General features: G+C 44.5%; 1 protein-coding gene across 1 annotated transcript; it reads right to left on the minus strand.

The window, feature by feature from the left end:
• Positions 1-12,709: 12,709 nt before the first annotated feature.
• POFUT3 (protein O-fucosyltransferase 3) lies at positions 12,710-20,836 on the minus strand. Its single transcript, XM_009961445.2, has 4 exons — positions 20,756-20,836; positions 18,167-18,452; positions 13,243-14,078; positions 12,710-12,934 (listed from the first exon to the last, which is right to left on the minus strand). Exons 1-4 carry the CDS (start codon positions 20,834-20,836, stop codon positions 12,710-12,712), a joined length of 1,428 nt encoding a protein of 475 aa, XP_009959747.1.
• Between the last annotated feature and the right edge of the window lie 1,350 nt (positions 20,837-22,186).

The raw sequence follows: 22,186 nt of genomic DNA on the forward strand, positions 1-22,186 counted from the left end.
AATAACTCACTAAGGATCATAATACTTTTGTTTAATAAATAATTTCATTTTAAAGGTTGGACATGTTTTGATAAAACTTCTCTTTTGCAGTATGCATACAGTACTTCTGTGTAATTACAAAGGAAAAAAAGAAGAAATGAGATACCTCTCTCCACACATACAAAACCCTAGCTGAAATGCTGTTTGGGGACTAACTGGATCCCAGTTCTCTTCCAGAAGCTGTTTAACCAAGATTACAAGAAAGAACTATGAACTAGAAAAGGCAAACGGGTCTTCAACAGCCTCAAGCATCATAAAGAAATTAAAAATGATTAATTTGAATAAACATGTTAAACCTTGTAACCGAGTGAAGAACAGCTGTGGGTCCTGAGTGTATCCCCAGCTCAGCCAAAAGATATGTTGAATTTTGTCAGCAAATGAGAATAAGACTTTCTTTGAGGAGGAAAAAAATCTGGAAGCCCAAACATAGGAAAATGCAAGCAATAATTCAAATCGAAGCTCCCTGCTTTTTAATTTAAATTATGATTAAACATGATGTTTTAAATCATCATGATAAATTAATTTCCCCTCTTGTCAGGACTCTTCTTATTAAACTGACACATCTAAATTCTCAGTCAGAAAGGCTCAGCTATTAGTCAGCACCTATAGGAATTTTTATCTTAATGCAATATTGCCCCAGTCCACGAGGGGCCATTATAGAAAGCTCTTCCCCACCCCTGACCCTGGTTTATTCTAATACAGTGCTCTTCTGAGAAAGTGCTTGTAAACACCATGAAGCATGCTTCAGTCGTCTTTGGTAACTCTTTTGAATGATTTTATACATATCTGTCAGCAACAAAATGAGGAGGCACACCCTGTAAGTTTTTACTAAAACACCTTTTCCTTTAGTAATCTCTAATTGTCCATTTGTTCATTGCATTTTGTTACACAACTTCTGGTGTTTTCCCTTTTTTTGCTGAGGTTCCAGTATACTGGGTTTTTACTGCTTTTAAGTAACAAGTAAGAAAACTCAAATGAGGAAATCCTGGTACACAGCAGGCATCTTTGTCACATGGATTGTCAACACACTGGGGAGGCAGAAGGGCGATTGCCAGGGAGAACTACACAGATGACAGTGTCAGAGAAGCAACCCCAGCACCCAATGACTGAATTCAGTGTGGGAAGGTGAAACTGGGGGGTTTGTCAACAACCAGGACACCATGCAGAAATGGGACTGTCCCTCCCTGCAGAGATCAGGGAAGATGGGCCAGACCTTACTGGTTTAACTGCACAGTCCTATCTGCTGCCACAGGAAAAACTTCAACTGTAAATTAAACTTCAGAAATGTTAGAACGAGAATCAATCACATTTCAGTCTGATTCTGGGTGGGATACCAATATAAATATCGTAACAATGACCTCTGGATTCTTCTTACAAAAAGGGAAGAAAACACACATGGTATTAAATGCTTGCAAAACAGCACTTACCCATTTTCTTCATTCATGTAAATAAACTGTAGTATTAATATACTGATGCATATATAGTATTACCAATGTCAAAACTACTGATGTAGTATTATTAAACTGATCAATAAACTGCATATAACAGCTGCTCAGGAATAAGCCATCTTAGATGTTTGTAAATACAGCCTCTCACAATGAGGTGTGTTAATAATGTTGTACAGATTTGACATTTTCCCTTTCCTCCTTTTGTACTTTCCTGCCATCATTGACATTGTCATTTTGCAGTTATCTTACTGTGCAGGCATCCCAAAGAATCTGCAGTGGACTGAAAATGAATATTACTATTAGTTGCCATTTCTTGGACTGTAGCGCTTTTTAGGATGATTAGGGGAAGGCCACATTCACAGGATCTTGGGTGCCACCGGCACTGTTGAACTCAGTCCCCTGTTGTGTCAGGCAATGCAGAGCAGATGTGTGCCTCCAAAAGCATTACTGGCACAGCCTCAAGGACATATGGGATGGTTATATAGTCACAAGCCAGTGCCCTGGATCCAAGAGAAACAGTAGCTTCAGGTGATCCTAAAAGCAGATCATGCTCCATGGCACAGAGCAGAGCAGAGAGAACATCAACATCTCTCCACAAATTTGTCCTGAGGAGAAAACTGTCCCTGAAGTTCAACCCCTTCAGTCTAGAAGTCTGAACACTTAATTCACTTCTCATCCACGTAAGTATTTGGACACATCACTTCCATGACTACATGCATTCAGAAATTAAACAGAGCTTTGAGTACCTCCTACCAAGCATACTCAAGAATAGTCGTGCTTTGTATAAAAAAGCATGATGGATTCCCTGGGCTGACAGGGCAGGAACCACAAGTGACCATGTCATAAGCCGTTTCTCATAGGAAGGATGATGTATTTTAATTTTCCTGCCCAAGTACTCAGCTGTGGCACTGCCCAAGCAAGGGCTAATTCCTCTCCCTTTACAGGTGAATGAGATGCAGAGCTCATAACCTGCTTTAGGGGAGGTTCATCATTTTCCAGAGGGATGTGAGGTACCAAAGTGACCAACAGGACAAGGGAAAATGCACTCGGGCAGTGGTGCCCTGTGGGAGAGCACATTCACTGGGTAGGCATTCCCACGCTATGCCCCCTCACAGGCAGGACTGCTGGACTCACTCGGGGGGCTTTGCCAGAATAGTTTTTGCTGCTGGGGGTGCGGGGCGCGGGGTGGGGGTTAAATGCTGATGTCGGTTCTGAGAATGCAGTTGAGTGAGGCATCATGGATGTGAATTCAGGCTAATCGACACAGAAAGTATTGACCCTGAAATGCACCCGCAGGGCTGAGTCAGTCCCATAGTCTCTCAAGGTTATGTTGCCCCATCTGTTAACAAGTATCTGGGACAATTTCACAGCCCATCCCACTGCTGTTTGGGGCATTGGAATGCTGATGTACAGAACAGTATTTTGGGTACCCATGCTCACTCCCACTACCTGCAGCAGACCAAAGGACAGACCCCTTATCTCCAAAAATTAGGCTACCTCCACCCATCCACCCTGAACACACTTCATGCACTACAGCTGCCATCCAGCCCATGTCAGGGCAGATCTCAGGGCCTCCTCTGAAGGCAGCAGGTCTGTCACATACCGGGGAACACATCTGTCCCCACCCTGCAGAAGGGAGGGAAGCCAGCTGTGGGTGTGTGGTCCTGCTCCATCACATCACTGATGGCTGTTGCATGATGCCCAAGCCTCTCCAAACTCAGGAGCCGGGGTGCCAGTGAGCAAATCAAAGCTCTCGCCAAGCAGTGTTCCCATGTGCAGCAAGAAAGGCTAAGTCAGCTGCGATCTTGTAAGGCATATCCCTGACTCAAAGAGTTTGAGGTGGGAGCTCAGTGGGTCAGGTCTCCCAGTCCCCCAGCAGCAATTGGTGTCTGAGAAAAGACAGAGTGTTGCCCATGATCTTGGGCTCAGCATTCAGTGCCTTTTTGGAAAGACACATTTCTGCCTTCCCTTTCCTCTCTATTAGCAGCCTGGCACTTGCTCCTGATTCCTCTGCTCTTCCCCTTGGTAGACTTGACATTTACATTCCATGGGGAAATGCTGCAAAATGCCATGTTGCACTTCTCTGCAGAGTCACAGGTGACAGAGATAAAGGAGAAGTCATTGTCAGAGTGCTGAGATTTGATTCCATGCTGCCAACAGCTCTCTCTGAGGAAATACTGTAGCACCTTTGACCCTGTGAAGCACGGGCATATCTAGGCCAAGCAAAAGAAGCACGGGCATATCTGGGCCAAGCAAAAAAAAGAGCAGACAACAAAAAACATCACATGCAAGAAATCTACTCTTTGATCCCCTTACAGAGAAATTCAGGGTCTCAAAACCAGACTTTCAAAGTGGCAGAGTATTCAGATGTTTCCATTTCAGGTGTTAAAATGTTTAGCGTCTTTCCCAAACGTGTCCCTAGCAAGGGATACTCCAGCAGGACATCTGCTTGAGTCTGTGAAGAGCCTGGAAATAAGAGCTGGAAAGGATAATCTCCTCTTAGCAGTAGATTTGGCCATGGACAGGGGAAATGCCCTTAGGAAGCTGACCCCCTCCATTTCCCCAAATGAGAAATAGCTTTCTGGTGGTTTTTCCCATGAGTACAGGTATGAGCACCTTTACACAGAAGCTCATGAAGAGATATAGAACAGGTGAAGTACAGCCTCTGTACATCCACTGATGCTGCAGTGGACTTCAAAAGCAAAATACTGCCTACAAGAAGTCATACACATGCTTTAGGCTGACTTCACAGCAGCTGTATATGCTTCTCCATAAGTGTAAAAATGTCTATAGCCTTGCGGCTCTCCATAGTGCCCAAATCACTCTTGCTGCTCCTATAGGAAAAACTCTGGATATCTCCCCCCTGCCCTCACCAGCATGCCCAGAGCTGGTTTCCTGCCCAGCAAACCAATTTTTCACTCTAGAGCAGAGCCCTGGTGTCAGGTAGCAGGCATGCCTTTTGGACAGGTAGAAGAGGGGATGCTTAAACAGCTGCAGCATGGGGGCACAGAAACACCCCAGTAACCCTGCCCAACAAAAATGATATGCTCTGCAGTCACCTCGATCCTCCCATGATGCCACTTAGCATTTGAGTTATCTAGTCTTCTGTGTCCCGGTGCTCTCACCAGCTCCGACACTGGGGCCTGGTGTTTCAAGGATTAAAGAGCCCTTACCCTGACTTCACCTTTATACTCTTCTGATGACATACAGCAACTTCTGAGTAGGATTAAATTACATTACACTTACTATAAGCCCCCTTGCAATGCTCTAACAGTATGCACAGGGATTTAGGATCAAGTGACTCATGGTTCCTTCTCACTTAGTCCTCTGTTACCAGGTAACAGGACAAATTTCCCTGTGCTGTTGGATGTAGCTTTAGTTAGTTTTGATTAACAATCCTCCTACAGATGGCACAACCTGGGTCACAGCTCCACAAGTGAGTTTGGTGTTTGCATGAACAAAGTAACATTGCTGCATACAGACATGGGGACAGCCATATGCAGCCTCTCACTCAGTGCAGGGGTAGTATGGCAATTTCCATCACGCTTGCTGAGTTTTGACAGTCCTTCCTGCAGCAGTGGGGAGAGGCAGATCCTTTTCTTAAAAAAGGATTCTTAAAAATCCAGTAATAACAGCAAATCGTGTGGTCATCACCTTCCATTATCTCTGAGCTGGGCAGGCCCCAAAAAGGCAAGATCTCATTTCAGAGTGCTTTCATCTGTTTCCTTCACACTCTACACCTAGGTTTAGGTGATGTATTTAACAGCATTTCCTACCTCAGTAACTACCACTGACCTTCTTGTACAGAATGCAGAAGGTCTGTTTTCCACATACCAGGCATCAGCCGTATGGCAAAGTGCCATCAGGTGGGCTGTGCAAGCATGTAACAGGGCTAACCCTGACTGCAGTTAAACTACACTCTAATCACAGCAACCCCTTGCCTTCACTTGCACGTCTCCAGCTCTGTGGAATGCTCAGGTTTAGGCCCCTGCAGTAGAGGGATATCCCTCATAACAAGACTTGGCACTCCAGACCATGTCACAGGGGTGCAGACATGGCCAAGGCTGACTTCTGAGCTGGATTACCTCCTCCTGATGCCATATGCACCTAAGCAACAACCCCCAGAAGACAGATTCATGTCAGTACAACTAACCCAACTTCCCCCACCTTAAGAACAAGTCAGAGTTGTGTTCCAGAGGTTTTCAGGCGTGTTATCAGCAAGTTTAGCTCAACCTTCACACCTCTTGGCCGCTACCTTCTTTGTCTCTACCAAAGAAACCCCAAAACACCATTTTCCTTCCAAAGTACTGCTGACAGTCACAGCATCAAGGTTATCCCTGCGGAGCATCCTTGCCCAGTAGAAGCCAGCACACAAAGATGCTCTGCCTGTCTTGGGGGACTCCTGCCCTTCTGGAATAGGCTGACTCTGCCAAAACAAGAGCAAGTCCTAATGCTACATACCATGAGGCATCTTAAAAACAGCTCTACAGTGACAACCACTGTCCCTTAGGGCATGGGGCTAGCTCTGATAACCATACAGGCTATCCCTTTCCAATCACACGTGAAATCTTCCTTTCCTCTTTTTTCCCAAGCCCCCCAGTGAGTGACCATTCCACCCCACCAGAAAAAATGCTCTGGCTGGCCTTCTGCAGGAGTCTGAGGAGGGGCAGGGAGGGGGTGGTCTATCAATCAGAGGGTGCCACAGCAAGGGGGCAGAGCTTCCCTTTCCTTTGGACCTGCCCTGGCTGCCCCAGGGGATACTTCAAGCCTTTGCTTCCTGTTTTTAAAGAATGGAGCCCAGCGAGCATAAAGCACTACTGAGCAGGTAGAGGAACAACCCCCTCCCCACAGTGGTAACAGTCCCAGCAAAGCTGTCTTGCACGCCTGTCCTCCATGCCTCAACAGCCCAAAGGTCTGGGACCAAGTGTCCCTCTGTGGTGGTGACTCATTTGAGACTGAAGCAAGGCTTTTCAACTAAACCAACAGTGATGTCATTCTGTCTCATCAGCCTCCGAGTGACCTACGATCTGCAGTCACAGTCAAGACATGGTGGTCCCTGTGGCCTCTGCCTGCTGCCTAGATTCCTGGTCACATTTTGGCTGTGGGCTTTGACTCTAGTCATTAGGCCAGACAGTCCAATTCTGACCTCTCGGACAGAAGAAGAAGGATATTTTTTTTTAATTTTAAGATTGAGTCTTTTTAGGCAATAAAGGGGCCTTTTCTGATCAGAGTTAGAATTTACTTCCATTATTAAGGGTATTATTGTGTGTACTGCTCCCACCCCTGGAACAGATCTTCTTGGGTTTCTGTGGTCTTTGCACAAAATACACAGCATGGAAAGAAAGGATGTGTTTTTGCTGACTGGGAAAATGGCAAACAACCAAATGCATCAGTCAGGAACAGTGAGTAGTAGCCTTAAATGCAAACAACTGTTACCAGCACATTTTAGTGCATTAATAATTTACACTCCACTGACAGCGTAATTTATGCAAAGTGAGAGTTTTGTGGCATAGTTACAAAAGGCACACACGATCCTGGGGATAACTGATCTACAGTGAGCCTATGACTCCCGCATGGGACCACAGACCTGCATACCCAGGGGACCCAGAGCCCAGGGAGGTTGCTCTCTGCTTGAAGCCATCAGAAAGCAACATGCAGCATCTTGCCATTTACCAGGGCTCTTTGTATATATAAGACTACCAGACTGACAAGGCAAATGCTCCACAGGTTAGAGGTGCGAGGTGTTTCCCCTGCACCTGGGCAAAAGGATACAGCCTCTGGCTAAGTCTCTTTTGATAGTGCTCTCAGACTCTCACCTTACTCCAGGTTCAGGATGAAGAACAAGTGAAAGGAAGCAGGAAGAGAAGGTAACTCATTTGTGTGTGTGTGTGTGTGGCTTTAAGATGGGACTGGGAATGTAAGATGGATTTGGCTTCATGGGCTTGGTGGTGCCCCAACTTCCCATAATACTTCAGGGCAAACCCCCTGCTTTTAAAAAGACCAGCTACAAAAGTGTTCTTCATTTGGTTTTAATTTGCAACCTTAGCAACCTTCAGGTAAGTTTCTCCCTGCAGAATATATGTACATGTATTAAACAAGATTGCTTTCAAGGCATTAGATTGATCAGATGCAAAAAGCTGTCTCTACATCCTATCTTTTTCCAAGGCCAGGGAGTTAAGAGATCAGCTAATGGCTGTAGGTTTTTAATAATTAATTCATTAACTCTGAGTTTAGGAGACACACTAAAAACAAGGTCTGCACATGACGATTCAGTAACAGTGGCTTAGAAACACTTAGGGGGAATGTCAGCCAGCAGGACATAGCAGCATATGTCTACACCACACCATGCTAGCTGGTCTTCCATCCTTCCTGCTGCTGGAGAAAGTGGACCTATGAAGGCTAATTCAGATGAGCTCTCTCTTTCCATTAATTACACAGGGAAAGTCTGGCTTTAACCTCAGTCTGTTTTTTGAACAGTCTCCACAGAGCTGTGCAGTATGTGACTCTACTAGTTGGCTATAGGAAACCTCCCCACCATTCACCTCATGCATACGCAATAGTGACATGCTTTTCTACAGAAGCACACAGCCACCCTCATTGTATTCCATGCTAGGCTAATGTCATACTGCTGACAAAACAGAGCACATGTGCATTACCAGCATCAAGATCTTTGGCTTTCTTTAATGCCTGCCACAAGCAAGCATTTGGCTTTGTTTCTCTGTAAAATGCTGAATGAGGGAGGAAAGCTAGGCTTTGAACTCTAAAGCCCACAATGCACAGTTGTGCACCCACAGCGTAGGATCGAGGCTTGTCTTGCATTGAAATGAACACAGTCAAAGTCCTCCTTACATTTCTTTTCTCTCATCACTTTCCCAGTCATTGGCTTGCTGTTCATTTTCTGGGGTAAATACTCCATTGTTCCTCTAATGTATGCCTAGCACAGCAATCTCATATGATCTGCTCCCACCTGTGTTAACACCCCCGCCCCACCAGGCCTTCCTAAACGAAATTAAACAAGGCAAGTGTGTTGGCTAGTGTCAATGTTAAGGAGATTTTTGAAGAGCAAACAAATACACAAAAATCAACCAATCTTGGATAAACAGGTTGAGTGGCTAGAGTTCAGAGGAGGTAAGAAATTTTGAACCTGAAGTCTGTGCCCACTTGGGATCAAAGTGATGTGGCAGGACAATCCCCGTCACTGGAGCACTGCAGGAAGACAAGCAGGAGGCAGAGCATGGTAGGCGAAGGATGGGCTTAACTGCACAGCACTCTGCCATGGAACAGGAGGCACAGGTGTCCAGGGCTTGTGGGTAACGGTCAGGGGATGGATCAACACCAGGGGCATTTCCTGTGGAACAGCTCCCAAGAGGTGAAGCAACTCTTAAGACAGATGGAGAAAGCCTCATGATGGCAGGACCAGATATTCCCAGGGGACTTTTCCCACCAGCAACAGCTTCTGGAAGGGCCCCTGGCTGGACAAAAAATCCACTGGGAGTGGAGTCGGTTGGGCAGCATCCCCACTGAGGTGGAGGGGATGCTGCACCACAGGCAAGGCATGCAAGGCAGGGGTTTGCCCTTGCAGATTGCTCAGCAGGTCCACAGGGATGAAACACATCAAGATTGAGACAGAAGTCCAGAACGTGGTCAGGGTCAGCACTGTGGCCAGGCACGGGCATGGCACAGCACCGCCCAGACAGGGACTTGGGACCTCAAAAGCAGTTCTGGCGTGACAGAGGAAGCCCCAGGTGAGCCTTCTCCCAGCTCCCTCTCACGCTCTCCTTAGCTGCTTCCCTGCAGCCTGGTCCCAGGTATCACTACACCAGGTCAGAGCTGGTCTCAAGCACAGGCAGCTGGAGGACAGGGAGGAGCCTCAGGCCTCTGAAGCAAAAGCAAAGTGGAGAAATGCGAGCAAAAGCTGGCAGTGAAAAACCAACCTCGTGTTTTGTTTCCCTACATGACCAGATGCCACAGAGCATGGAGGACAGGAAGCACAATGGCACAGGTACATCAGGGTGATCTGGTGGAAGGCAGAGGCTGGAACTAGAGAGGCCACAGGAGTGTAGTAGGAAGGGTAAAAGCAATTCCTACTCCCATTTGTCCATGCCCTGGTCCTGATTTCCTTGGGGAGAGGGAGAAGGACCATGTCCAAGGTGACCTCTGGGGTTGCTTCCTTCCCCAGGCTCTCCCAGCCCCACCAGGACGGCTGCAGATTCCCAGACACCCCCAAGCTGAATGCAGGCATCTTCTGAAGGGGCAGTCTGGTCTCAAGGTTTTGTATTTCAGATGCAAAAGCCACTGTGGACTCAGAGGCCGCTAGTATGTATGACCCCTGGGGAGCTGACGGATGTGGGTTCAAGGGAATAAATGCAAGCCCAGTAGGAATTGTCTTTATGTCTTATATCCTGAAACAAGGAAAATCAGGACAGCTTGTTACCACCATGCAAGAGGTTGGGAAGCATGCACTCATTCATCCCGAATCAGCTCTTGCTGTCGCAAGTAAGAGTTTTTCTCAACTGTTTTGCTATTGCCTTTCTAAGGCAAAAAGAAACAGAAAAAGAAAGAGCTGTGCCATCCAGGATATACATAAGTCTGACAAACAAATTGGATTTCTCTGTTGGCTAGAATTACAAACCCATACATGGCAGGAAGGTTAGCAAATCAGCTAAAAAAAAAAAATTAAAAAAAGTGGACTGGACAGCTGAACAGCTGCTTGGGCTTATTCCTTCTCAGAGCAGAAGGGAGACAAAAGAGATCAACTTAAAATTCATGATGGTCAGTCTTTCTTATACTTGATTAGCCTGCAGAAATCTTTGCTAGAAGTCTCCCAGGGCAATGTTCACTAAGGCTTCCCTCCACCCAGCACAGGAAACAAGGCTCTAGAGGGCAATTAAAGACCAAGAGGCCAAATTTACATTGTTCTGAACTAGCCTGTGGGAGCCAAGAGTTTAATGCTTATCCTCCAGAAACAATGCATTGTGAGAGGATCTTGTGAGGCTGAGTGACGATTACCTTATACTTCAGCATACCTTCAGCTAACTGCTCTGAGGACTCATCTTTCTACTGTGTATAGCAGTGGATGAAGATGTCACCTCTTCTGAAACACCTGTGGCTGACCACTTGAAATTTCAGAACATGGGCTGTAAACCAGTTATTTCAGTCTTCCTTTCCCTCTTACTCCACTGAAGTAAAACGAGGGATAATAATGCACAATAAACTGAGATAAATATGCCTTATATCTTTGGATAATGTCTATCTACCAAATTGCTCAGGAACCTCAGAATCTGACAGATTCCACCACAGAAACAAAGATAAAAAAATCTTCAGTTGCATAGCTCCTGAGGCCTTTAAAAAACATGACTTGAGATTTTTGGCAAAGGAGACAGCAGAACATCACACAGAAGAGCTAGTCCTTCGTGCTGCAGATACTCTGCACCATCCTGGGAGGAGAAACAGAGATTCATAGCAACGGGTGAGGATTCAGCAGTTTTCTTTGTGAACGTTGTGGGGTTTATCTCCAGTTCTCGGTCCTGATTTAAGAAAGCCTCTAAGTCTGGTATTAATGCCACTTCCATGAAGGGCTTCCTTTGTGGAGCTTAGTTATCATTTGCACTGTAGACCACTGGGGAAAGAGAGTTTAAGACATGTTCAACAGATGCTATGTGCCACACTGGCAAAACACAGTGGTGAGAAATTTCAGTAGGACTGTTTTGCTTGATTAAACCGAAGTATGTGCTCACCAAAACAATGACCAATACTATATGGTTTATGGCCACAAAACTGCTTTTTCTCTTGCTAGATTTAAAAATGTTAAAAAATTCATCAGCTATTCAGTGAGGAAATTTCTGGTGAGGAAACTTTTCCAAGCCAAGTAAACTTTACACCTGAATTTCTTGGTGTAAATGCTATTCATACCCTTTCCCATGGCTACCCATTCATAAAACAGCCAGATGCTTGACACCAATCTTAAAACAGCCTGCTATAAGGAACAATTGCCTAGAAATTATCACAGAAGTGAAAATCTGCCTTTCCAGCAATGTGAAGAATTCCGTATTAGTAGTCACATTTGCCTGTGTCATCATAGATGGGCATGTGTATGAATGACTGTCCCTCATCTGAATGGCTCCACCCAGATAATGACATTCTGTAGATCCTGTGGAAGTTGACTCCTCCATAGACTTGAGGTTGGGAAAACTGCAACAGCCTGCATCCAAAGTAAAGATATGTCCTTTGGCAAGTGATCAAACCAAGATCACCAAGTTTTTTTCTTTGTCAGATAAAGTAATTTGGGGTTTTCTGTGTTAAAACAGGGAGGCTGCTTGTCTACCTCTCCTTGTGCCTATTAAAAGACTTTTCAGCACCAATGGACTCTCAGTTTTATCCCTGCCATTTCAAGTACATAATTCCATGTTTACAGTGATACATATAAATCCATCATCAGAAAGGTAAGAACGTAAGTTAGATTGAAGCCAGCCCTATTTCTGGGGAGTGGAGATACTCATGTGCTCTGCTTACTTTTAGCAGAAAGAGGGTGGGTAAATCTGAGCCAGCACATTTTTCATTCAATCTGTCCCTGGACACCAACAGATGGTGCTTCCTTGTGCCAAGCACTAATACACTTTACATTGGCACTCAGTATCAGGACACAAAGCCCGCCAAGTCCCTGCTAAATCTGCTGATGCCAGCAAAACTGATAATAAACAGCTAGCCAGGGACACAGTTCCAAGCTTTTCTTCTACCTCCAACACAGCATAGAAGCAGTACTAGTGCAATGGTGTCATCTGCTCTCCAGCTTGTGGCTATCAGTGAAGCAAAGCAGGGTCCTGGACTGGGGAAAAAGGGGTCCCGAGCCGATGAACACAGATATGTATGTAAAGAGGGAAGGAGATCCATCTGCTTCATGGGAATTATCTGTGTGCTTAAAACTGGGCTTTGAGAACCTTCGCAACTTATGCCTTAATGGTCAAATATCTGAAGTAATGACGATTAATATAAATATAAATAATTCTAAATATAAATATCTATATATATGTATACATATAATCTGGCAGGTTGATTCTACTGTTTAGCACTCCTTAGTACTCCTTGAGCACTGAACGTACTAAATTCAGACTCACAGGTCTACTTCTTACGTGTACCAATCCTACATACAGTAAGACCACCTACAGAACAAAAGTTCCGTAGACTCCTCTGGGACGCCCACTTTGTTTTACAGGTCATTGTGTTTATTCTTTGAACACAAGCATCCAAAATTGTTGAGCTGTAAAATTTCTGTTCCTTTCCACCAGGTGCCTCAGCGCCCAGGCTTCTTTCTTGGATTGCTCAAAGCTTGGTATCCACATCTCTTGGAGAGAAGTCCAGCCAGGGTTTGAAGACGAGAACCAGAATGCCTCTGGTTTGGGGCAGCTCAGATGGTTAACCTGAGCCTTCCACCTCTGGGGCAGGCATCCCTGGCAATGGAGAGAAATAAAAGGGGTTATTGAGGGACCCTGGCAGACAGAAGAAAAATGCTATGCTATTAATAAACTATTGAAGCATTTCAGTGACATTTTCTTTCCCACTACAGACTAGCATGCTCTGGCCATGCACCCACACTTTCTGCCAACACCTTTTGACATGAGGATTCACAACCCAATGGCATTGCAACACTGGAGGTTGTAGGCTGGCCAGAAATCCGATAACGAAACTTCCTGGAACAAATCTGAGCCTAGCGCCATTTTAAAGCCTCTCTGAGACACAGGGACAAAGTCACACGTACCTTTTCTTTCCTTCTGATGTTTTCCCACACTCTATTACACACCATGCACTCAAAGGTGTCAATGTAACTGTCCTGGGTGATATCTTGCACTCCCCACTTGCGTTCCTTCATTGCTGTAAGCAGCCTTGGGTTGGAAATGTCCCCTTTCAGTTTCCATTGTAGGTAGGACTCATATTCTCGATCATTTGTATCCAGTGTTTTGATATAATGGGCCAGCTCCCGAGGGTGTGAAAAACTGGATACCAGGATGGCACTCTTGTTGCTAGGAAGCCAGTCTACAATGCTGGGAGACCCAAAGTACACTGGTACCACTCCCAACTTCAGTGGCCGCCAGAGTTTTTCAGTGATGTAATCTTCACAGATAGCATTTTCAAAAGCAAGAATGAACTTGTACTGTGCCAGTATTTTATAGAAGCTGCCATCATCCATGGCAGTTGGATTTCTGAGATGCTGAGGAAGGTCTCTGTTATGCAGACATTCCCCATAAGAGTCTACTTCAATATGGCACATCAGCTCACGTACATAGCTATCCCGATCAGAAGGAGGGTTGCAGTCAGACTGCACATATACAAGTGGTGCAAGCCTCTTCCTCAGGCTGTTCTTCACCTGCAGTGGGATCATGTATCTCAATGACTTGAGGACCTCTACACCCTCAAGGTACTGAGTGGTCAGCGGTAGGTGAGAATGGCGGCTAAATGTTGCAGTGTGGTTGAATAAGGTGATGGTTGGTTCATGGAAGAGCTTGTAGTTGTTTTTTGGTGACTCTTCATGGAAAAGGGCCCAATCATGATAGTCTTTACGAGGGAGGGGTAGGCTGTCTATATTGAAGTCAGTACCTAGACAAAATCAAAGTGTTTAGTCTGCCCCTATCTATCATGCAACACTAACTACAATGACACAGAAGCCTAGTTTTAATTTAATATCAGCCCTACAACCATCCCATTTATTACATTATAAGGCAGTATTGCAAAGACAGCAATTCATGCAAAGACAGAGGAGTGTTATGACAGATAAAACTGAATTTGGCAGCAGAAGAATCTAGCAAACAGGGATCAGCAGTTAATATTAGAAATGGTTTCCTTTCAGGTCATATTAGTTTAAAGGCCTCTCATTTCAAAGGCTTACTAGGAATTTTGTATTTTAATGCACTGAAATGAGACTAATAAGGTGTGTAATAATCCCCTGGTTCTGTAAACAGGGGAACAGATTGTATTGCCTCTATCTATGATGTGAGGGAAATGGTTGCTGCAGGGCTCAATTTGGTTCAAGTAGCAAAACAACAAAAGGATACTAAAATATTGGACAGGATTAAGGAGAAAAATTAAAAGAATGACTTCAAGTCTTGCAAAGACATTGTACTATAGAGACTTTGGAAGCCAATCTGTTTAGTTTACCAAAGAGAGAATTAAGAGGAGAGGTACCACAGCTGCCTACTGGATATATAAAGAAATAGCTTCTAGCAGAATATGGCTCCTCAAACTAATGCAAATAGTAGAAGAAGAACCATGCCTAAACTCTAAAAACAGATCACTGCGGCTGCTTGCACCTACCTGCAAGGACAGAAAGCCTCCGGAACAACTTAGGAAATCTGTGGCGGAAGCTTTAAGACGAGCCTAGATGCCTTTTCTCAAAGGCTAGTCTGTGCAAAACTGAATTCAAAATACCAGCTCATGAATCTGACCCTTGATCTCCCTTCAGTACCACTGTACTACACTCATACAACTAGCCTTACTGCAGATTAAATGCAAAGCTGATGAATCTCTGTCAAGATACTTCCTCACTGTCTCAGAACTCTTATCTGGTTTTCTCTTAAATACAAGAACTGAATATACAAACCTTTTAACTGGTATTGTCAAGCAAGGGAGGTTCATAAACTGAAACAGTGAACAGCTGGTTGAGAAAACACCACAAATCCCTTCTCTCTGGACAACCTATTCTCATCACACTTGCAACTTTTCACTCTGTTTTACCCTTGACCTCAGATCACTGACGGGAAAAAAGAGAGAGCTAGCGAAAGTAACACAGAATGTTGATCTAAATCTATTATCTAAAAAAGGGGGGAAAAAGGCTCAGTGATCTTTGTGGCTGCACTTATAAAAGTTATAAAACCAACATAAGACTTCACTACTGCAGTGAAGACAGGTGCCAGTAACATAAAAACCTCCTATAGAGCAAGATCCTTCAAGATCATCAGGTGGGATTTTTGAAGGCCACTAAGTATTTGACTTTCTGTTTTCCACTGAAATGTGGTCCCAAGCCCTCAATGGATGAAGGGTTGTGCCACACTGAAAAATGCTACTTGCTGCCCTGGTTTTGATGTGCTGTAGTGATACAAGAAGGTAAGGAAAACTGAAAGTGAATCAAATACTCACAGGGAAGCTTATAAGGCCTATCCGGTTTTGCAAACACTTTGTTCTAAGTGATGCCCAGAAGAGAAGCAGCAGTGCATATAGACAACAATGAAATGCTGTGGACTGAAACCATAGCACTTCAGCTCTGTCTCTCACAAGGGTGCTCCCTCTTTAAGGTCGTATTGCAGGGAAGAGGGAAGGAAAATGCAGGGGAAATGAGATAAGGACATGGATGAGAGAGAGACAAAATGCAACATGTAAAACTTATTAAACAAGGACAAAATTAGGCAAAGGGAAACTTAAAGAAAAATGCACTATAGATCAGAGAACAACAGAATGACTGATTCTAATATAACACTTAATCAATCTCAGTCCAGCAAGACAACAAAAAGCTTTTAAGGATGAAAGGGAAGATAACATCAGCATGTTCCCTCCCCCATGAGATGAAGGAAATAAAGGAGCTTATGAGGGGATAAAGAAAGCACAAGAAAACAACAATTACGACCTATTTCAACTTCCAAACTACTAATTAGGAAACCTTAGATATGTGGCAAAGTGCAGAAGAGAAAGCTATACGCTGTCAGGTGAAGTTCTGCACCTTAGGAGACATCTTTCATTCAGGATTCATACTCCAAGGACCCAACACTCTGGCAGCGAAAAGCTGGACATCCTCCTCCCTTAGGAACAACACCCCTGGAGCTCTGACAGCACAGCACCAGATCTAGCTTATGCTGGCTCAGTTGCACCGCTAGCTCATGCTACATGCAAAACTCTGTGAAGTATATGACATTGAAAATGTGGAGTTGGGACTCCCTCCCAACAGCAGAGCCAAAATCCAGCAAGTGGATGTCACATCTCACTTCCAAACAGGAGATGGTGGCACTTGACAAAGTCATCACATACACCTAGGGGCTTCCCAGGCCAGGACAGTAAGTCAGGACAAGCTGCAGAGAAGAAGGTGTTCCTAACAAAGCAGTTCTGCTGGAAAACATCTGTACCCCATATTTTTGCATAATACTTTTCCTGAGCTTTGGATCATTCTTCTCTTGACTAGCTCACTGGCCAAATATTAGGGGAAAATTAATGCAGTTTCTTTGGAAAGTAAAACTGTGCCCTGATCCAACCTTTGCATGGAAATGCAGATGTTCAAGTTTTCACTCAGCAGGCTGTTTAGAGGAAAATTCTGGAACACCAAACCTTTTCACAGGCTCATAGCTTGCTGCATCAAGGTGTGTATGAGTGTGGGAGGGTGTGAAGCATTTTTTTTCACCTTCAATACCATCTATCACCTTTGTCTTTGCAGGTTTTAGCATTGTGAGACCATTTATTGTGGTTTAAATACCAGTAACTTTTTTGCATATTTTGACACTTGTCTTTACACAGTTCATAGCCAGCATCACTAGAAAAAGCAAAAAAAACACTACAGAGTCTTTTGCCCAGTATAAAGCCTCCTTTAAAAATAAGTAAGTAAACCATGTCCACAAGCATGCTAAAAATGAACAGTAATAGTCCTTCTAATGCTGAAACAAACAGAATTACTACCAGAGACTAAAACCACCAGACTTTACAGCTTTCATGTGATGCAAACCTAGCTTTCCTTGTCTTTAATTGGGTCAGCTTCTCATTCCTTTGCTGTTATTCTTTCACTTTCATGCTTGACCACTATTACCAACTGACAAAGCTGACCTACTTGGAGTTCTGAAAAAATTAGCAACAGGAAGTTTTTGGTTCACTGTTAACAATGAAGCTAAAGACCCTTCTTTCCCATACTTCCAGTCCACCTGTATCCTGATGGAGTGCATGAGACACAGGACTCTGCTCTAGTTTGTAGGATTTGCTGACCCTACCAGTCTGGCTTTATTTTTCCACCTAAAATTCATTTTTTCTCTGAAGAGCAACTGGGTAGGGAAAAAGAACAAAATTAACAAAATAAGGCCTACTTTTAAAAGATGCATCTTTTGTGTATTGTAGACTCACATTAAAATACATATAGTGGGAAGTTTCCGAGGCAGCAGAGCCAGAGCAGCTCAGAAGGTTGCACTAGCTGCTGCTCCCTGTGCAGAATCAATAGGTTCCTTTCACTACTTTCCATTTACAGTCTGCTAGCAATCTCTCAGTACATGAGGCAGGGGAGTCACACAGTTACCAGCACGGGCATTATTTTAAGACAAAAGACTTGTACAAGTGCAACAAAGACCTTTGAGAACCTCTGCTAGGGGTGACAAGCCAGAAGACTGGAAAAAGCTGGCTTGATCCCAGACTGCCTTTTCACAACTTGGCAACTACAAGAAATTATCTTCTCCCACAAACAGGGAGTGCATGTGACTGGAAAGCAGCATGAGACAAGGCAACAGTCATCCCACAGACATGCAGGCTCACTTTTCAGAGTACTTTTACAAAGAATGTGCATCTCTGGATCTCTACTGATTGTATTCACCATCAGGTAAAGTTTAGCACAACGAGCTGCATAAGTTTCCTGCTCTCAGTGACTGCCACCTAGAATATTTAATCTCTAAAGGAAAATAACTGGACAGGAGGGAAGGTAACTCCTTTAAAAAGAAACAGACACTTACCATAGAATAGAAATGCTCTCGTCAACTCATTGTGCTGGTAGGTCTTATTGGTAGTAAAGAAGCAAACGTCCTTTCCGCATTGACCCCATCTCCCCGTCTCTCCAGTCAGGTGAGACCACCAGAGCAGGATGGGATAGTGATTTACATCAGACTCTGTCTTGAAGCTGCTGTGAAGCTCCTGTTTCTTAAACTGAAAAGCATGTCTCTCCACAGGCTTTAATGGGCCACTGTGTAAACTGGAGATCACTGCCACCTTATTCTCTGAGTTGCTGAGTTCAGTGATAACCTTCAGGGAAATAAACACACATATCACAGCGCATCACTGTCATTAGCCAGGGCATCTGCTTGACAAATTAGAGTTTAAGCATCAAGCACTAAGTAAGTCTGCATGTGAAGTTTCTGCTGTCAGTCAAAGTGGATGCATTTCACTGACTGCAGCTGCCATTCAGGTGATCTTATGCCAAAATCACAAAAGCTTTAATTTGAATTTGTAAGGAGGAGGCAGGAAATGCATTTCTGTACTGAGATATGGCCACATCACTTTTTACTTAACAACACAACTTCTGCTTTCTTCCTGGAAAAAAACACAAAACAGAACAGCCCTTCAGTAGCCAGGTTTCTTCTGGAAATTTTGAAAAAAAACAAAACATGAAGTTTTCATGTCTCTGTGTGGCCATCTGTACTCATCCCTATAAATTTTTAAACCACTGGCTGAATAAACAAGGTGCAGGCAGGTCTTAAAGATAATGTAACTACAACTTCATGGCTAGGTAAAGGAGAAAAGTCCCATCTGTACGCAGAGAAGTGAAACACCTACCAGTATGAACCAGCATTTGCATATCTGAAACCCTACAAGGAACCTTAAAGACTCTCCATCCATAGGAGAAGCTTCTTACACTGCTCACCATCAGCCATGAGACTGAAGTACCCAGAAAGTCTGGGGGATTTCTGGTGCCCATGAAGCCACCACTCTTTTCTACATGTAGTACCTGCCACAAAAAGTGACCTGGGGCAGAGAAGATTGTTGAGCAAAGAGACAGAAACGGTGCCAGCAGGTATTGCCACAGCATACATAGCTCCTGCTCTTAGCTTTAGTGGGGCAAAGACCCTACTGCTACCATGCAAACTGTTTTTTGTGCATGCACCTTCACAGGCAGTGCATGATGCCACCCCAGGAACAGCTGCAAGAATGATGGAGGAACTCAAACCCACCAGACAGCTTTGGCCACAGCGCTTCTCCCTTGTCAGATGGCTCTGAAGGAGGATACTGGAAAGCAGGAGGGTGTTGCTTATATTAAATTGTTTGAAAACATTTATCTTCCCTGATAATTACCGCATGCATTCATTTTGCTGTTTGCTATGTCTTTCACTCTCACTGTGTAGCAAAATACACTGATTGTAACTAGACTAACTAGGCTTTATGCAACAAGGAATACTGGGACAGGAGGCTGTGCAAAGTGCAGCTATACAGAAAAATGTAGAAAACACTCCCCAGTGCCAAGGGGACAAGCTACTAGCTGGGGAAAAGATTCCTACGTCTAATAGTTTGACAAGATATAACTACAGCAATATAATTGAAATAAGTCTGTAACTACTTCATGTCCAGATTTCTCCACGAACATGCTCCTCCTTTGCTTTCAAATTTTGCCCTGGCAGAATTTAAGAAGTCTCTATATCTGTGCAGAATTTCTAGTTGCTCAACTACACCCCAGCTATATCGACAGCTCGTGTCCTGCAGCATTCCCACACCAGAGCATCAAGTGAACAAGGTGCTCTGTGAAGCACCAGTGAACACAGAACACAGCTAGGGTCAGAGAAGCTCTAAGCAGCTGCAAACCTCCTTAGCTGTGGAGCTGCAGCTGGCCTGGGAGACCTTCAGAGGTCCTCCTGCTGGCTCCACTGGGAGTTACCTGAGGTACCAGTCTGAACTAGACGGGTCTGAACAGGAGGCTCAGTTCAGAGCACAGCCCAAGCGGAACGACATGTCTGGGGCAGATCCTGGGCCCCTCATGACTGAAGTCTCTTACAGTCCAAGGCTGATTCCACTCGTGAAAAAGTTGTTCTCTTCTAATGAAAACCTGCACCAGCCACAAATTACTGTGCCTCCACATTGATTTCTTTCTCTCATGCATTTTTTTACTGGACTTCCCAATGCCAAGAACGGCCTTTGAGTCAGGACTGATGGACAGATTTCCATCACCACTTAATGACGTGCACAGATTCCTCTGGTCTGTCTGCCATATTAGTATGAAATGGGCCCAGCCTTGCCTCCCTGCCTAATGACTTCAAACACATGAACAGAGGAGGCAGTGCTGGATGGAGGCAACACAACATGGGATGGTACAGTACACCACTCCTAAGAAACTCCTCCAGGAGACAAGGAGCTAAGCAAGAAAGCTGTTCTCCATGCCACAGTCAGCTATAACGACCATGCTAATGCTGCTGATAGAGTTTCTTTAAACACTCTTCTTAAAGCACAGACTTGTATGGAAAAATGTGTCGCCTTTGATGCTTTCTCTCATCTGCCAGAATTGTGTCATCCTTTACAAGTGATCCCATGCGTGCCCCGCCCCCACCATGCCCCTGTACCTGAAGCATCACCACAAGGAAAAAGGCAGCTGCAAAGCAGAAGCAAGATGCCCACAGTTTCTTCCTCCTCATCCTAATCATGCTGCACTGCCAAGCCTGCCAGAGCAGCTACAGCTAGGCACCAGGAAGGCCAGCTTGTCTAAAGTCTTCAGCCTTTGCTGCAGGGCTTTCCCACTCCATCCTAAGTTCTCCTCATGGTGACCACTGCTGAAAAAGGGTACAGCATCAATAAAGACCGCTCCTCAAGCTCAGTGGTTAGCTTGATGACTACCTGTAGCTTTCTGTAGATGCCAGAGCCACATTTTGAGCCATATATCCAGAAAGCAGCCTGCACAAAACAGCACTCTCAAGGACAGCCCCAAGCATCTACTCTCCCTCTAGTCATCCTGTACTTGGGTATCCTCTCTAAGCAGGGTCACACACTCTCCCACCCTTGCAGTCAGTGCAGAGAGACACTGATGGCCTTGGCTCACTCCTGTGTGGGAAGGGCAGCCATTTTCATGAGTTTCAGATGGCAAACTGTGCTGCTTTTCATCTCAAAAAGGTGAGATGAAAGACTTTCCTTCTCTGGGCAAGCCCTGAAAATGCTCCTGGAGAAGGCACACAACTATCTGGCCTTGGGACTTACTATATGGCAGTCATCTGGGACTTCTGTTCACCAGCCCAATGCGTAGGCAAGTTAACAACACAGCACACACACAAACTCTTTCCACACCTAAAAAAAATTAAATTTAACAAGTTCCCCTTCCCCTGTAATCTATATCTGTGCTGCTCTGCTTCTCCTCAAATAACTCTTCCCCTTCCCTGACACTTTTTTTAGCTTTCACAGAGCCCTACTGTTTTGCTACATGCGGGATCTTACTGTGTGAAAATCCCAACTCCTGACAACAGAAGTAGGTGCAAATTCCAGCTTCATCTAAAAAAAAAAAAAAAAATAAAGAAAGAGGATGGGAGAAAGGAGGTAAGACTTTGTCTCAATGCAGAAGAGTAAAGTTTGAAAATTTGGGTATTCTGAAAGCTCAGAAAGCAGAAACGCAACAAAAAAAATGTTTAATGAATTGCTGTTTTAAAACTCATCTCTTTCAGAGATGTGCCTCCTGTAATTTAGGCTCGTTTTCTATGAAGAGGTGGTGTATGTGATTGTATTTTCCCCATGTGTATGCACCTGCCAGCACTCCATCCCAATCCCACCCACAAAGTTACAAAAAGCTGACAAAGAAGGATGGGTCCCAAAACTACTGATACCAGAGTACCACCTCTGTGGCACTGGCAGCTACAGACAAAACAATAATCCTTTTTCTGCTTCCACTCAACGAGTTCATCCCTTTCCATCAACCATCAGAAAACCCTCTTTAGTAAGACCTCACAGAAAACCACACTGTGTGACTTCTGCTCCACATGGGACAGCTGCTTTTGAAGGTTTAATGTGGG

The sequence above is a fragment of the Leptosomus discolor genome, chromosome Z (assembly GCF_034619465.1).
Source record: "Leptosomus discolor isolate bLepDis1 chromosome Z, bLepDis1.hap2, whole genome shotgun sequence".
NCBI lineage: Eukaryota > Metazoa > Chordata > Aves > Leptosomiformes > Leptosomidae > Leptosomus > Leptosomus discolor.

What these genes read in the sequence shown, in the direction of transcription:
- POFUT3 (XM_009961445.2), bottom strand. Translation starts at nt 20,836, where the DNA reads ATGATTAGGATGAGGAGGAAGAAACTGTGGGCATCTTGCTTCTGCTTT. An exon ending in TCCTTGTGGTGATGCTTCAG is followed by an intron (nt 18,453 to 20,755) that starts GTACAGGGGCAT and finishes ATTTCCCTGAAG; the next exon opens with GTTATCACTGAACTCAGCAA. An exon ending in GAGAGCATTTCTATTCTATG is followed by an intron (nt 14,079 to 18,166) that starts GTAAGTGTCTGT and finishes GATTTTGTCTAG; the next exon opens with GTACTGACTTCAATATAGAC.